We start from the raw sequence: 14,965 nt of genomic DNA, 5'->3' as shown, positions 1-14,965 counted from the left end.
AAAGAATAATAAATACATATAGTTTACCATCAGATTCTGAACTGTTCTTTTATCTTTAATGTCTTTTTTTTCTTTACGTTAGCTCTGAGGTCTACATGTGACTTTGAAAAAAAACCCTTTTTGAAAATGGCCCAGTTTTTAAATAATTCAGTCTTTATGATCTCTTTTTTTTGGGGGCCTGTGGCTCTGGGTCACATGATATAGCATCTTGCCCTCTAAAATCCTGTATTGTGTATGTTTTTTTTAAATGTAGGCATTAGGGTCAGTCAGCATTTGTTTATCATTGTAATCCAATCATTAGAGCTCTGTGTCAGAATCAGTATTTCTTGAGTACCAGATTTGTGTCAGTTTCATAAATTTCCATATAAATCAATTGGGTTTCTCCCAAAAATATTGGTTGGCCTATAGTGTGTGTGTGTGTGTGAGAGAGAGGAGGAGGAGGAGGAGGCAGAGAAGGGAATGACCACTGGGTGGAGCCTCCATGTTAATGGTAGTGACAGCAAAATAGAGCGAGAGAGAGTGAGAGTAGAGAGAGTGAGGTAGTGAGTAAGGCTTCTTCCCCAATTGGACTGTGTCAGTGTCTGTGCGCTGTGAGCAGGCTTGGAGCTCATATTTGTGCTGAATATCAGGAAAAACCCGGCAGTATCTCTCTGAGTGACTGGAGGAGCAGGCTCCTTCTCTCTGCCACTTGACATGTTGACGTCCGGCTTGCCTGCATTAAACAGGAGCTGACAGAAGAAGGGACTGCTGGGCCTTTTTTTTTTTTTACATTTACATGAAGGTGGAGTAGAAAAAGAGAAGGAACTTTCTGGAAAGACAGAAAAGTGACACTACGGAGGATTTCTCAGTCAGGTTAGCAATTAATTGTGACATTTCTGATGTGCTTATTTGTCTAAGTGATCTTGTGTTATTCTCCACAAGGCTGTTTGTGTAGGTTGCTTCTAAAATGTGGGACTTTGGTCAGTTTTCGCTTACTCTTTATCCACCTCCTCCACACACTGACAGTATTTTTAAGATTAAATCAGTGAAGCTAAAGATGATGTGTGTTACAGAGATTAAAAAGAGCTAGGATGAGAATCATTTAATGTATAAATCAAATCATATAAATCCATCCAGGAGTGGTTTGACGTTTTGTCCCATGAAGTGCACTCCCTGCTAGGGTGTCCTGTCATTCTACAGCCTGTCCAGGCCTGTGCCTTGTTGCCTTTAAAGCCAATGAATGTAACTCCGCAGACTGACACTTGAGATGACTGAGTACTCGTGCAGCAGGCCAGTGACAGGGCAGTATGGTGCTGTCAGTGGGAGAGAGGATTTCTTTGTGTATGGGGGGGGGGGGGTTGTTCAAAATGTGTGTATTTCTTTGACTCTCTAGGATCATATATCTGAGAAATAGTGCAGAAGTTTGTGGCGGCGGGGGCTTTATGTCCATGACTGTAGAAATGAGATTTGAGATTTCACTTCCTCAGGTGCCTTCGACCAACAAATAAATATTGAGCCTAAATTTGAAAGTAAAGCCAAGGATGCTTAAGCTGTCACTCCCTGTGCCTGGGCCTTGTTGAGGAATGTCCTGAGAGGCTGTATGCAGACACAAAGGGAGAGCTGTGATCATCCCACTGCTCTTCCCACTGTCTCTGTGTTCTCCTGCCATTCACAGTCCCACGCCTCCGCAGCCAAACACAGTGTTCCTTCTCCTGCTGTCTCCCCTCTGTCCCCCTTCACCTCCTCCTACCCTCGGGCCAGGTCAGGTTTGACACTTTATGGCTTTTTGATCCATAAATGGCGGTCCTTTTCGGTCTGGTTTGGGTTTTGTTTTTGTGTGTGGCAGCTACGAATTGGAAGGTCAGAGGTGAGCAAGTTCTTTTGGGCCCATGCCCACGTTACCAACTGGCATTCCTTCACAGCCCCTGCTCTGCTTTGTTACAGGCTGTCTGGGTCAAAAGCAGAAGGTGTGTGAGAGTGTGTGTTTGTGGTTTCAAGTATATATGAGGGGGAGTCCCTTTGGTGTAGTGAAATTCAGTCTCATATCAGATATCAGTAGATCAAACAGTCGCGTTTTAAATCACCTTTTCTTGTTCAAGAACAAGAACAGGAGAAACCAGGAGAAAAGATCAGAAACCTTAGAGCTATTTAATAGACCCTGGTGCGTCTGTCTGTGTGTGTGTGCGCATATGCGTTCACCCATCCTTACTCACATAATCGATTGTTTGTATGCGTGTGTTTTGTGCTGAATGTATTAAACCCTATCATGAAGTAGACTGCTTCTTATTACAGCTGACGCTCGGGCTAGAGGTCGATTGATTGGAGACTGCAGAGACGTTGGGGTTAGAGGTTGCGTTTTAGCAACTTTAAAGGGAACCATCCATGTGACTATAAGGACAAAGGCTCTACAGCAACAACAACAGCCTCAAGGAACATGGGGGAGGGGAGTAGGTGGAGAAAACTGATTCTGTTTCTTGATTGCGTTTTTAGAGATTAGTCAGAAAGCGTAGATGAGAGCAGAGATGATGGAGGAACAAGAGGAGGAGGGTCATCAAATCTACTGGAAAGTGTGTGAAGACCAAATGGAAGCTGTTTCTACCACAAAGATATCGAAAAACAAGTTGTCACAAAACACACGAAGAACCTCGTGCAGAGAGCTATCGCTGCTACCAGGGTCATCCATCTGCCCCGATCAGTTTGTGCACTTCATCAAAATGTAATCACGTACAGGCACAGAAACACGTGGCTACAGAAATTGATGTGCATCTCTTTGCATATTCCGTCAGTCAGCAGATCATAGGCAGTTTACTGGTGTAAATATATTCACTGACATCTCCGTCCGCTGCTGTGAAGCACCACGGTTCCACATTTTGTCCACAAAGCTTCTATGCTGTAACACGTGAGGATATACAGTACAGAGAACACATCCTATATCACGCTGTGTAAACTGTCATTTCACCATTCAGATCTGTGTTGATCATAGAGATGTTTTTTACATACCCCTATATGTGTATCTTGTGACCCTGCTCAGTAGCTGTGTCACCGGGGGTGGCCTAGGTGAGGAGCTTATTTAGTTAATAAGTTTTTTTTTGTATGCTGAGAGGAGCTCCCTAAATTGGGTCACATTTGCAGGGAGGAGGGGGTTAAGAGACCCTACGAGCACTCAGAATTCTAATTTCCTTATTTTCCAAGGAGAGTTCTTTAGTGATCTGGGTGGAAATGAGACATCTGCCTCTTCTACCAGGATGGCAATCACGATGCGTATTAGTGGGCTCTGCCGCTATGGGAGAGGCCGCTATAATTGGTATCTCCCTTGATGTCACCTCCCCAGCGCATGATCCGCTGACCCAGCCCTCGCTAAAAACTGCTTTGCCCATCACTGAGCTCCGCAGACACTTTTAGAAGCACAAGATAAGGTCATACATAGTCAAAATACCAATATTAAACCAGATTTAAGGCTCCAATGAAGAATTGTGGTGAGTTAAACATTTTAAAGGCACTAAAGTTTCTCAAGATAAGTTCATATAAAGGAACATTTAGCTGTTGTAGGGGTTAGGGATGCACCAGCTCAGTAGTGGGCACCATGATTATACTCAAAGGGAGCGTATTGAGTGTTTCCAATGATAAATTTAGATTAAACAGCACTCAGCAGTAATGAGGGCCAGGGCACGGCAGGACAAAGCTCAGATTATACTGGCCCGGATTTGGCAAAGGAGCACTTCTGTCATACCTTACTGTAGGGGTATTGTCATTATCTACTCTCTGGTCACACATTTTCAAATCACTTTGCACCACTTCAGTCTCATTAAAAAAAAATTAAAACATCATTAGACCAAGAGAGAATTAAAAAATCTTTCATTAATTTTAGTTTCTTCCCTTTCTTAAATCAAATGTTATTTTCTGATGTCCTGCCTCCTTCCTATACTGACTGAATCTCTTTAACTGAAAGTGAACAGTCTAAGTGACTTTAAGACATTTTTTACAGTGATATAATGGATTTGGTGTGAATGTTACAGTCGGGACATTCCGGTCAGATGGTGTTTGTGTTGAAATCTGAAACAAAAAGCAAGTTGTGGAGAACTGACACGACGCCAGGCACAGCGGGGAACTCATTGTGTCAGCCCTGGGCTTCAGTGTTGTGAGTGTTACGCATGTGCGTGTGTATTCGAGTGCACGCCACCGTGTGCTTGTGTATGTGATTCCCCTGAATGACCTGTTTTCCAGGCAGCGTGAGTCCCCGAAGGAGTGAAGATGTGGGCGGCCCATGTTTCTCTTTCAGCCTGTGGAAATCACAAGAAAAAAAGGCTTGTCCCAGTCACATTGCTGTAGAGTCCCTCTGCTTCTAAGAGTCTTGGGACCAGAAAGCATTTACTCTTCAAGCTTTTTAGTCGTATCACTGCATCGACATGAGATGGATGGTATTAGGGTATCAGGAAATCTGTCTATACAGAAACAGATGCTCTGTCATCACTCTGTCTTTACTTCGTTTGCCCTCTCTGTCTTCTGTCTTTCTCACTTCCCGTCTTTTTCTGATGACGGCCTCTTTTCATTGGCCCTGCCAATGCAGAGGTTTGCTGAATAATAGCCAAGTGGCGATCCTAGAGAGAAGGGAAACAAGCAGCTCTCAGGATTTACTTAAGTGGATGCCCCCCCCCCTCCCCTGTCTGCTCTGTTCTAGGAAATGACACCCACTTGGTACCCACCTCTGGCAAAAACGTAGGAGGGGCCTTTCCCTTCCCCTGATGTGGTTTTGATTATTTTGGGTGGAGTCAAGAAGGCAGTGTCGGATCTACCTGATTGGCTCCATGAATAACTCTGATTGTGTGGGTGATGTCAAATGATGTGTGAAGTGGCAGGGTATCCCGTTGAGTAGGAAACCTGCCCTTTAATTGCAGGGCCTGAGTGTCATCATGCATCTGGCCCTCTGACAGGGTAAGATACTGATTTTCTACAAGCTCCTTGTTTGTGCTTTTGAAGGAGCAAAGTAAATAGACAGTTTCCATCCTCAAATGATTAGGTTTCTCTGCTCAGTTTCATTCTGTCTCCTCCGCTGTGTCAAATTATAGCCTCATCTATGCCAAGAATGCTGTGGTTCTGTTGTGTTCCTGGTGTCCTGCACTGTGTGGTGTGGCTTCCTTCATCACCTGCCAGCCGCCCAACCTGACATCATGCTTCCAGAAAGAGGAAAGGAACTTATTGCTTTAAGCTCATTTTATCTTTTGCTCTCGTTTGTGCTGCTGAGCACACGGCCCAGCCCTGGGTTTCCTCAGCGTGACATTAACTCGACCAGTCAATTGGGAGACAGGGTCAGTAAATGAAAGAAGAGCCATGCATTTTCAGGCCTATCAGCACTTTTGTGTGTGTGAATGCGGTTGTGCCTTTTTGTGCTTCCCAGTCTGTTTCATGTCTTTCTTGAAATGAGATGCTCTCGAAGGACCTGTCTGACCATGTGTAAAAAAGAAAAAGGTTGTACAACTGTTTATTTTGGTGTCTGTCTTTGCTGTGCACCATACTGTCAGCTCACCCTCATGAGAACAGAATTAAGCGTGGTTTCCATGGATACCCAGAACATTTGAGATGGATGCGGCTGGTTCGCCAGGGATACTGTAGGCAGTGAGGTATGATGTGTGAAAGGTCAATCTTGAATGGACTGCTTTGCTCCCCCAGCTGTCTGAAAACAAGACGGGAGGACAACATTGCTTTGTTATGGAGCTCCTTAATAGCCGGCTATAATGCTCCTGTTTTATACGTCCATTGTCGGTTATCCCTGTGTTAAATATTAGCAGACATTCCAGTGAATGTCGTGGGTATTTGCCTCAAGATGTTTAGGCTAGCATGCCTTTTGTTATTAAAATAAGTGGTCTCCATTTTGCAATATGTATTTTATCTTTGTGATATGCCTTAAATACTGGATTAAATCTTCCTTGTTAGTAAATTAAAATTAGCTGATCTTTGCATTTTATAATTATGATAGTGTGTTTGTGTATGTTTTTCAAAGTACCGTGAAGCTCATAATTTCTGGATGACTGGTTGTGTCCTTGTTTTGATTGCTGTGCTACATTTTTTTTTTTGCTTTAGTAACCTTCATTTCATGCTGACCCTTGGCTGCAGGTATATGGTTTTATGTGGATTTTGTGGGACCAGAGTTGAATTAACGTTTTCATGTTGGAGACTAAAGAAAAAGTTTGAGAAGAAAGGATCTTGGGGGTTTTTTGGGTCATGTAAAGTTGTGGAATGAGTAATATAAGACCTTGTGTTGAAGATTCCTCTGTCCTCAGCTTCCATCACTCTATAACCATTACCTTGTTAACCGTTTGCAGACACTCACAGAATCTGCCCCAGCCTCGACCCCTTTAACCTTTAAACCTTGCTTCTGAGGTAATGAGGGGAGGAGGAGAGGTCACAGGAAGGGGCTTGTGCTTGGCCACTGGGGGAATCAGAGAAAGAGTCTCTGAGTGACAGAGATGATGTTCTAACATAACAGTCGCTGTGACTTGAACAGCTCATGACACTGTTGAGGTTTAGGGGGCCTAACCACATCCACTTAGCTCACACATGCTAAATATCTCTAGTCTTGTGATACTGCAGGAGTCTTGCAGTGAAAATGTCTTTGCAGGAGTTATTTTGCAGCAGTGGCCAAACGGTTGGTGTCTCACACCTCAGAGGACACAGGCTTTTGTTTCATTTCACAGGAAGTTCAGCTAATAACTACAATTATGCAAAAAAATGTCTATGGCTAGAAACACCAATATCAGAACTGTATTATTTGAATTTTTATTTCAGTATCACCATGTTTCAAACAGTGGACCCACTATCATATGTTGCCTTGTTTAAATGCAGACATCTAATGAGGTCTCTTCATTAAATGAGATCAGTGTTATTGCAAGTGTTGTTCAGCAAGTGAAAACACGTTGTAGGCATCAAAATGATCTGTTCCCTCCAGGCATCACAGGGGTTTTTTAGATATGCACAGAAAGTTGCATATTTACTAGATTATTTCAGTGTTGTTTGTTGATAAAAAAGATTACATGCAACCAAACAATTATTGCCTTATTTTAAGATTATATGTGGTCTTAAGACACTTGTTTACCAAGGACATCTGGTACAAGAATCACCTGTTTTTTAATTTAATTCTGAAATATAAAGAGGAAAGAGGAAATGCTTCCATTGCAGTGCTTTAGCTCGAGCTTGTGCTTGGACTGCTGTTATGAGTGGAGTGCTGATACTAGTTTTGTCCCTTTTATGCTTTGAGTGCAGGTGGGGTTTGCGCTCAGACAGACACACAAACACATTCTCCATCAATCAGGACACATTGCTCGGCCCTCGGTCCTTGGTGCAGACAAAGCTAATTATAGCAGCCTATAGTGTGAGTGACAGGAGGACTGGCATTGCTTTGAGACCTGTCACGTTTGTGCTACTCTGGCACTGATGCTCGGCGCTGCCTGCCTGACTTGAGCTGGTTCATTTAGTCGCACAAAAGTTATAGCCCCTTCAAAGTGCACCTGGTTGCTGCAGTGTTGGTGTAGGTGTTTTGTACGCTTGTAGTATTTTTTCTGATTGTAGAGACTCGTCTGATTCAACACTGATGCTGGAACAATGCATGAAAACTCCTCTTCTCTCCCGTTTTCTGACCATGTGTCTTATATGACTGTCATTGTGTCTTCTCTGTGGCTCCACACCTCTTGCTGTGGGCATTCAGTCACCTTGTCTTATCAAGAAATATTAGAGAGTAATAATGTACCCTCAAGGATATGCCTCAAGGGATAGGTGTGCATAGAAAAGGATAAAAGTTGCCTATATTTTGGGCATCACTGTCCTAACCCTTCATCTTCTTTCTCATCTCTCCACAGTGCCGGACGACCTCACCCCAGAGGAGAAGCAGGAGCTGGAGAATATCCGCCGGCGCAAGCAGGAGCTGCTGGAGGACATTCAGGTAAATCTGGAACAGGATATGCGGGTTGACATAAATTTGCATGTACAGATCTTAAAACTCATAAACAGTAGATAGGTTCAAAAGACAAACATGTATTTTCATGTGTACTAGTATAAAAAGTGAGACAATCACATTTTTGAAATATAATTTGACCTGTTTTAGAAGTTTGTAATGCAAAAATGTCAGTAATTTGATAAAGGTGTAAAAAAATGTCATACTTCAACAGTAGTAGTAAGTATTTTACCCATCTGAAACACATGTGAGGGTGTTTTAACTTGAGCTTCTATGTCTAATTCAAAATATATTGATACTTATACTGTATATCACAGACGTTACCATAATAAATTATTTAAGTTCACTTTCTACCCCTTTTTAACCTACAAGGTCTAGACACCTCAACTGCTTTGATTAAACATTTACCTCATATCCAGTTTTTACTGCCTTCATACAAATTCCTCTTTTCCAAGGAGCCCTTCGAACATTTCACCTCAAGTGGAATGCGAGATATTTCCTTCTAAGTTCTCATATCCTCAACAAACTGTTTCTGGTTCTTGTTTAGTCGTTTCTTTTTTGTCATCTTTTGGGTGTTTTTATTGAAATGTGGGTTTGGATATAATGTGAGTAAAAAAATGAGATAAGCAAATGATTTTGCAGATAAAATAGCATTATGCTCTTAAGAGGAATGAGCTCATGCAGCCTGTAGAATAATCTCATGCACTCACTGATTTCCAGAGAGATCCATGATTCAAATCAGCTCAGCTGAATTTCCCTGAAGTGGTTTGTTTGATTTCTGTCCATGGCCCATGGTGATTTTTTGGCTGTTGCCTTAACCCAGCACAGCTGATTATTCTCGTTCAGGTCAGTCACTCAGTAACCAGCTCCACAAGCAAATGACACACAGGCTGTCATGCCCTGGCAGAGTGTTGGACTCCAGATGTCCCAGTGGGTGACTCGACTTCCGCTGACCCTGACAGACAAATATTGGAGGCACAATCCCCCCCCCCCTCTTTTATGAGCCTGGGCCACCATTGCTGCCCTTCCCCCCCTTTCTGGTTGCCACTGCTGCCCCCATCCTCTCCTTCTCCGTGGTCTTCACACTGACCCCTCTCCTCCCCCCAACTCCCACACGCAGGTCCACCATGCCAGAACCCCCCACCACAACCAGACGCTTTCCTGTATGAGCACTGCCTTTGTTTGTGGAGCCAAGCATCTGAGGAATGTGTTGTGATTGCGCAGGCCTTAAACACAGATGTTCCCTTTGTGGTTTGGCCTATAGTGAGTTGGTATTATGCATGAGAAATGATATACTAACACTGGTGTTAGTATATCATATGTATGGAGAACCTCTATGATTGTAACCTTTACTTGGAGCGTTGAAGCCTCTTACGATCAATAGTAACTAAGCTCTGACTGCATACAGGACTTCTCTTATGCTACAGTCTATTAATCCTGACTTGCATCAACCTTACGTCACCCTCTCCATCCTTCTACCCTCTGCAATGGCCTTACCGAGCCAGTCTGGCACCAGCAGGCCTGGCTTGATCGACTAAATCTGCCTCTAAGGCCATTAATTACCAAAACACCACACAAACTATAATCCACTTTTATGCTTTCTTACTCCATTTGTATTGAGGTTATCCCCGAATGTTCTCCACCTAATCAAATTCAGCATGAGAGGATTGTTTGGGAGAGCAGACACAAGCAAACACACGCTCTCTGATTTGACACATATATAGTTACTATCAGTTTTTAGTTTAAGAGAACCGATGACAGCTGAATGTGCAGCTGTGTGTGATGTTTCAGCTGATCAGCAGGCTGAAAACTGACTCTACTCTCTTTGTGTAGCTGATCGCTCTGATGGGATTATTTATGTGATAAAAGGGCACCTGGCTTAGAGACAAACAAAAGGTGATTCAGAGATGATAGCCTCTCAACCCTGTTTAATGGAGCCCTCATGTTTTTTTTTCTACATATAGTTTTCATGTAATTTGTGTTGGTCACACCCTTCCAGGCCTCCTTGGTGGACAAATGATGAATTAATTCTCTTGTCATACTCATCACATTTAACCCTCCTGTTATTTTTTTCTGTAGCGGCTGAAGGATGAGATAGCAGAAGTGACGAGTGAGATTGAGAACCTGGGTTCCACTGAGGAGAGGTAAGAAACTGGGGGCCTTACTTCCCTCCACACACATTTCCATCTCTGTTATGCCTAAATTAGCTTGTTGTTTGCCTTCTATTAACTTAGCAAATGAAGGTGTCAATTATTCATGTTTGATGGCCCAGTCGGGCCACCCCATCACGCCAAATACCTTCCCCAAATTGGCCATGCTTTTAAGGCAGTTTAAATGTTTCATCAGGCACACCCCCATGATGGGAGGCCTCATTGAATAATGCAGTGGGTGTACGGGCAGAAGCACACAATGGATGGTCTCAGGGGAGGGAGTGCTTGGGTTTGGCCTACTCAAGTGGATAGAGATCCCATCAGCTACCAAATATTCCTGAAGCACTCTCACTTGGATCTAAAACCCATTAAGGGTTACAGCCCGTTCTCGTGATCGAAGTTTCCTATGATTCACTTAAAGTACAGTACATGATAGTCAGCCTGTGCTGGCACCTTTGTTCAACAACTGTTTAGATGAGTGTTGGACTTTGGCAGACAAAAGCCAAAGGAATGCTGCTGTGAGTGAATCAGTGGGAAGATGTGGTGACCTCTCACCAGCTGGGGATGGAGATGTAACCATGGAGACGGCGGACTCTTGGAGCGCACTTTGACCCCTGAATAACTCAAGGGTTGAGAATTGAGACTTTCCCATATGCATGATGTTGAACGCTTTATCAACGCTTTGTCATCGCGGTCGAGGGGGAAGAAAAGCTGCTCCCTGCCAAACACATGAAAAATGTTAATGGGAAAGACACTTTCAGGAAATGAAGTGAATACATTTATTGTAATGTTCTAAGCCATGACGAAATAAGCATGATGATGGAGCACCAATTTGCTGAATTTACATGCAGTTTGATTTGTGTGAGTGATATTGAAAAGGAGAAAAAATCTAAATGTATGCACAATAAACAGTGATTGAGTCATTTATCAAGCAAAAAGTCCAAAAATCACAGGTTCCAGCTTCTCAAATGACAATATTTTTTTGGTTTTCTTAGTCTTTGATGATATTAAATTTCATATCTTTGGGTTTTGGACTGATGGTCATATTAAACAAGCAGTTTGAAGAAATTACCACAGATTCTGTGAAGCTGTTAAAAGAGTTTTTAGTTTCCATTTTCTAATATTTTATAGGCCAGATGCTTAATTAATTAATTGATAATGAAATATCAAATATTTGTCAGTTGTGGCCCTGAACTGAATTAGGTTTTTTCATATGCAACATTATGTTCACATCAAGAACAACTAACATCCGACTTTCTGTTGTTTCAGGAAAAACATGCAGAGGAATAAACAGGTGGCCATGGGCCGTAAAAAATTCAACATGGACCCCAAAAAGGTAGGTGGAAACAACTGTCGTGATTCAGAAGAAATATGATTTGTCCCACGTTTTCATAAGCGTGAAGTAACCTGGGGCCTGGGGTCTCTTTTCAGGGGATCCAGTTCCTGATTGAGAATGACTTGCTGAAGAATACCAGCGACGACATCGCTCAATTCCTCTACAAGGGCGAGGGTCTCAACAAAACGGCCATTGGCGATTACCTCGGAGAGAGGTCAGGATTAAGACTGACTTAGTGTTTCTTATCCTCTATCTAACCCCCTGCCTCTCTTATACTCTCCATCATCATTCTCAAGCACTCATCCATGTGGTTGATAAAAGCATCGAATAGCATGTGCATATTTTCCGTATTGCTCCGCTTCCTCTTGGTCAGGCACACACCCATCCTTTCCCAAACACAGTTTATTGGTCCCACATTTTGACCGTCCTGTCAAGACGGTGTCCGTTGCTCAATAGCCTCCATCTGTCTTTGATTATCTTACTCATTCATAAGTAACGGTGAAAGCACAACTTGGGAATGCGTGTTTGAAGGCAATTCATGTTTTCACTCGAGAGCTTCCTTGTTAGAGTAAGCACATAATACGGGAAATAGTGATGGGCCTGATGTATACACTGCTCTGGGACTATAGGGCAGGCAGTGTTACAGTCAGGGTGTGGTCTGTGCAGTCAAACCAGGAAATGGAGTGCAGGCCTTAGATGGATGCTCCCTGTTTGATATGTTATCAAGATCTCTGAGGGTTTCTGATTCTGTAAGGAGGGGCACGAGAGGCGTGGGAGGCCTCAGATACGATTGGTCACTTGTCCCCTGGGAATAGCAGTGAGTGGATATGACTTTGTCAGCGAGAGCTCCTTAGAGCCATCCCAGGGCAGATCATTTACTCTGAAGGTCAGGAAGGTCAGGAATGATGTCATGATCAAGATTAGATGATAAATGAAAGAGGGTGCAGGGCGTTCTTCCTTTTCCATTGGGTTTGATTACAGTATGCAATAGATCACTGAGCTCTGAGCTCCGAAGCTCGTGTGAGCCAGATCACACCCTGAGCTGAGTCCTCAGACACGTTCCTTATGGGACCTACTTTTCAAATGAGGCAGGCAGTCACACTTTTACAAAGAGCTTTGAGCTAACCACTCCAATAAGCAAACTGTTTAGTTTAAATCTTTTTAGAGTTTATGAAATCACACCTTAAACATGATCGTCAAATTAATTGACAGTTGTCAGTTGAAAAGAATTGTTAATATTTTGTGTATTTATTTTGTTTTGCTAATGCAGAAAATCAATTTTGAAATGTTTATCAGTATGAAAATGTATTGTGTTTTGTCTCCTATAGAGATGAATTCAATATCCAAGTCCTCCACGCCTTTGTGGAGCTTCATGAGTTCACAGACCTCAACCTGGTTCAGGCCCTAAGGTAAGACAACATGTTCCCTGAGTCGCAGCTTTCCCCACCATTTTATGTCAGTAATTTGTGATGAAGTCCATTTTTATTAGAGTCACTTTATTTGCATTTTGTAAAGATGCAGCTGTTAGTTTCAGTCTCATTCCCCAAACAGAATAAATTCAGCTTTTTCACAGTGGAAGTGAATCTGTTGCTGACCACTGAGCTGTGTCCCCTGACAGACAGTTCCTGTGGAGTTTTCGACTACCGGGAGAAGCTCAGAAGATCGACCGCATGATGGAGGCCTTCGCTCAGCGTTACTGCCAGTGCAACTCTGGCGTTTTCCAGTCCACAGGTAGCTCCGCCATGCTTTACAGCCTGGCTTTCAGTGCTCTCATGAAGAGCTGTAAATGTGTGAGCAGTGAAACAAAGAACACAATAACTTCAGTTCTTGTGACTTGAAAAAATAATGGCAAATGCAGATGTGAACTACATTTAAGGGTTCAATGAGGGTTTTATCAACCACTGTAGTCTTTTTTGTCGAATGAACAAGTCCAAAATCTTACAGAAAAACAGTTAAATTCCCCACCCAGAATAAAGATGACAATTCATTTTAATTTGTTATTGCACTGAGATCTAATGTCATGTCAGTGGAACTGAACTGAATCTGAGCTTCTTTATTTAGCAAGCACAAAGTCTGCTGAGGTGAACTGTGTGATGGAAGAGTGTCTAGCTTTTGGGAAATAATGCCCCTAGCAGACAGTCGACTGCCTCTTACATGGATGCAGATGGATGTGAATAATGTATGTGACTTCTCAACAGCCTAACAGGCCAGATAAAGCGCCGCTGCGTCAGCCATGTGCTGGCCACATTATCTTTTTGCGTACACACACACACACACTGACGTGCACTTTCAGATACACACATGCATACTTAAGCTACCCACGTGCAGCCTTTCACTCCCACCCACTCCCCTCGCTAACGAAGCTTCTCCTGTCTGTTCGTCTTTGTCTGACGGCGGTCCCCAAAGTGCAGTCCTTTCAGCTCAGCTAATTTACATTCATATTTAAACATCACATTAAACACTGGCAGCAGTTTTATGGTAAACAGCAACCTTTCGCTATCATGTAAAGCTCATCTCTCTCTCATAGCGTGATCATTCTGTTTGTGTGTGTGTGTTACAGACACCTGTTACATCCTGTCATTTGCCATCATCATGCTAAACACCAGCCTCCATAATCCCAATGTGAAGGACAAACCTTCTGTGGAACGTTTCATCTCCATGAACAGAGGCATCAACGATGGAGGAGACTTACCTGAAGACCTGCTCAGGGTGAGTAGGACTTCCCAACTGATCTGTGATTTCTCCACCGTGACCTTGTACCTTTCTCTGATCGTAACGTGATCTGTATTCATGGTCTACTCTCTTTGTTGTAGAATCTGTATGACAGCATCAAAAATGAGCCTTTCAAAATCCCAGAGGACGACGGCAACGATCTCACACACACTTTCTTCAACCCAGACAGAGAGGGCTGGCTGCTAAAACTGGGTGAGTGACACTGGCAATGTATGCACACAGTTATTTGGCCACATTATAAACTGCTAAAATGATGGTTCTCATTACTATGACAGATAACTTTACATTGTGTTTTCATAGCAGCACATATTGTTGGATTATCCCAAGGTTGAAAATCAGTCTGCATAAAGTGATAACCAGTATCACTCCTGAGGTCAATAACCTGAGAGTGTGTGAGAGTGAAGGTCCCTGTGAGCATGTGTGAATTGGTGCATTTGCTCTTGACCCAAGACATCTGAAGTCTGTCTGCTTTAATGTATTATGAATGTGGCCTTGAGATCAGACCACCACATGCGGAGGCCTTTTAAGTTATTTAAGACAGGGCATATTCCTACACTGACATTCACACGCACAAATAATGACGTTAAAGGTTACAAGTGTGTGCACGTACACAAGCTTGCATTTACTGTAAATACACTAAGTTTAGAATTTTTTCCCCCTTAATCTGAGTTTTTTTCCCTTTTTCCTGTGGGACATTTTGATCCTCAGGGGATTTTTTTTTCTGGGGATTTGAAAAGCATACTTAGTCCCATTGTGGAAACTCACAGCAGGCCTTTTTAAAATTAAAGGGCGTGTCTTGGTATTTATAATTATTTCTTATCC

At 42.8% G+C, this 14,965-nt stretch overlaps 1 protein-coding gene across 4 annotated transcripts in view; it reads left to right on the top strand.

The window, feature by feature from the left end:
* Positions 1-14,965, top strand: part of cyth1a (cytohesin 1a) — a 41,321-nt gene that overhangs the window by 18,966 nt on the left and 7,390 nt on the right. For 2 of the 4 annotated variants that reach the window (XM_041063586.1, XM_041063585.1), the window contains exons 2-9: positions 7,830-7,912; positions 10,004-10,068; positions 11,344-11,410; positions 11,506-11,624; positions 12,739-12,819; positions 13,029-13,141; positions 13,971-14,119; positions 14,224-14,336. In XM_041063586.1, coding sequence (XP_040919520.1) covers positions 7,830-7,912; positions 10,004-10,068; positions 11,344-11,410; positions 11,506-11,624; positions 12,739-12,819; positions 13,029-13,141; positions 13,971-14,119; positions 14,224-14,336 — 790 coding nt within the window. Of the gene's footprint in view, positions 1-832; positions 853-7,829; positions 7,913-10,003; positions 10,069-11,343; positions 11,411-11,505; positions 11,625-12,738; positions 12,820-13,028; positions 13,142-13,970; positions 14,120-14,223; positions 14,337-14,965 lie in introns of those variants that run through there. The other 2 variants (XM_041063587.1, XM_041063584.1) reach the window with 2 other exon arrangements.

This window comes from Toxotes jaculatrix, chromosome 18 (assembly GCF_017976425.1).
Source record: "Toxotes jaculatrix isolate fToxJac2 chromosome 18, fToxJac2.pri, whole genome shotgun sequence".
NCBI classification, from domain to species: Eukaryota; Metazoa; Chordata; class Actinopteri; family Toxotidae; genus Toxotes; species Toxotes jaculatrix.
The sequence above is the reverse complement of the archived record's forward strand: the minus strand, read 5'-3'. Positions and strand labels throughout refer to the sequence as shown.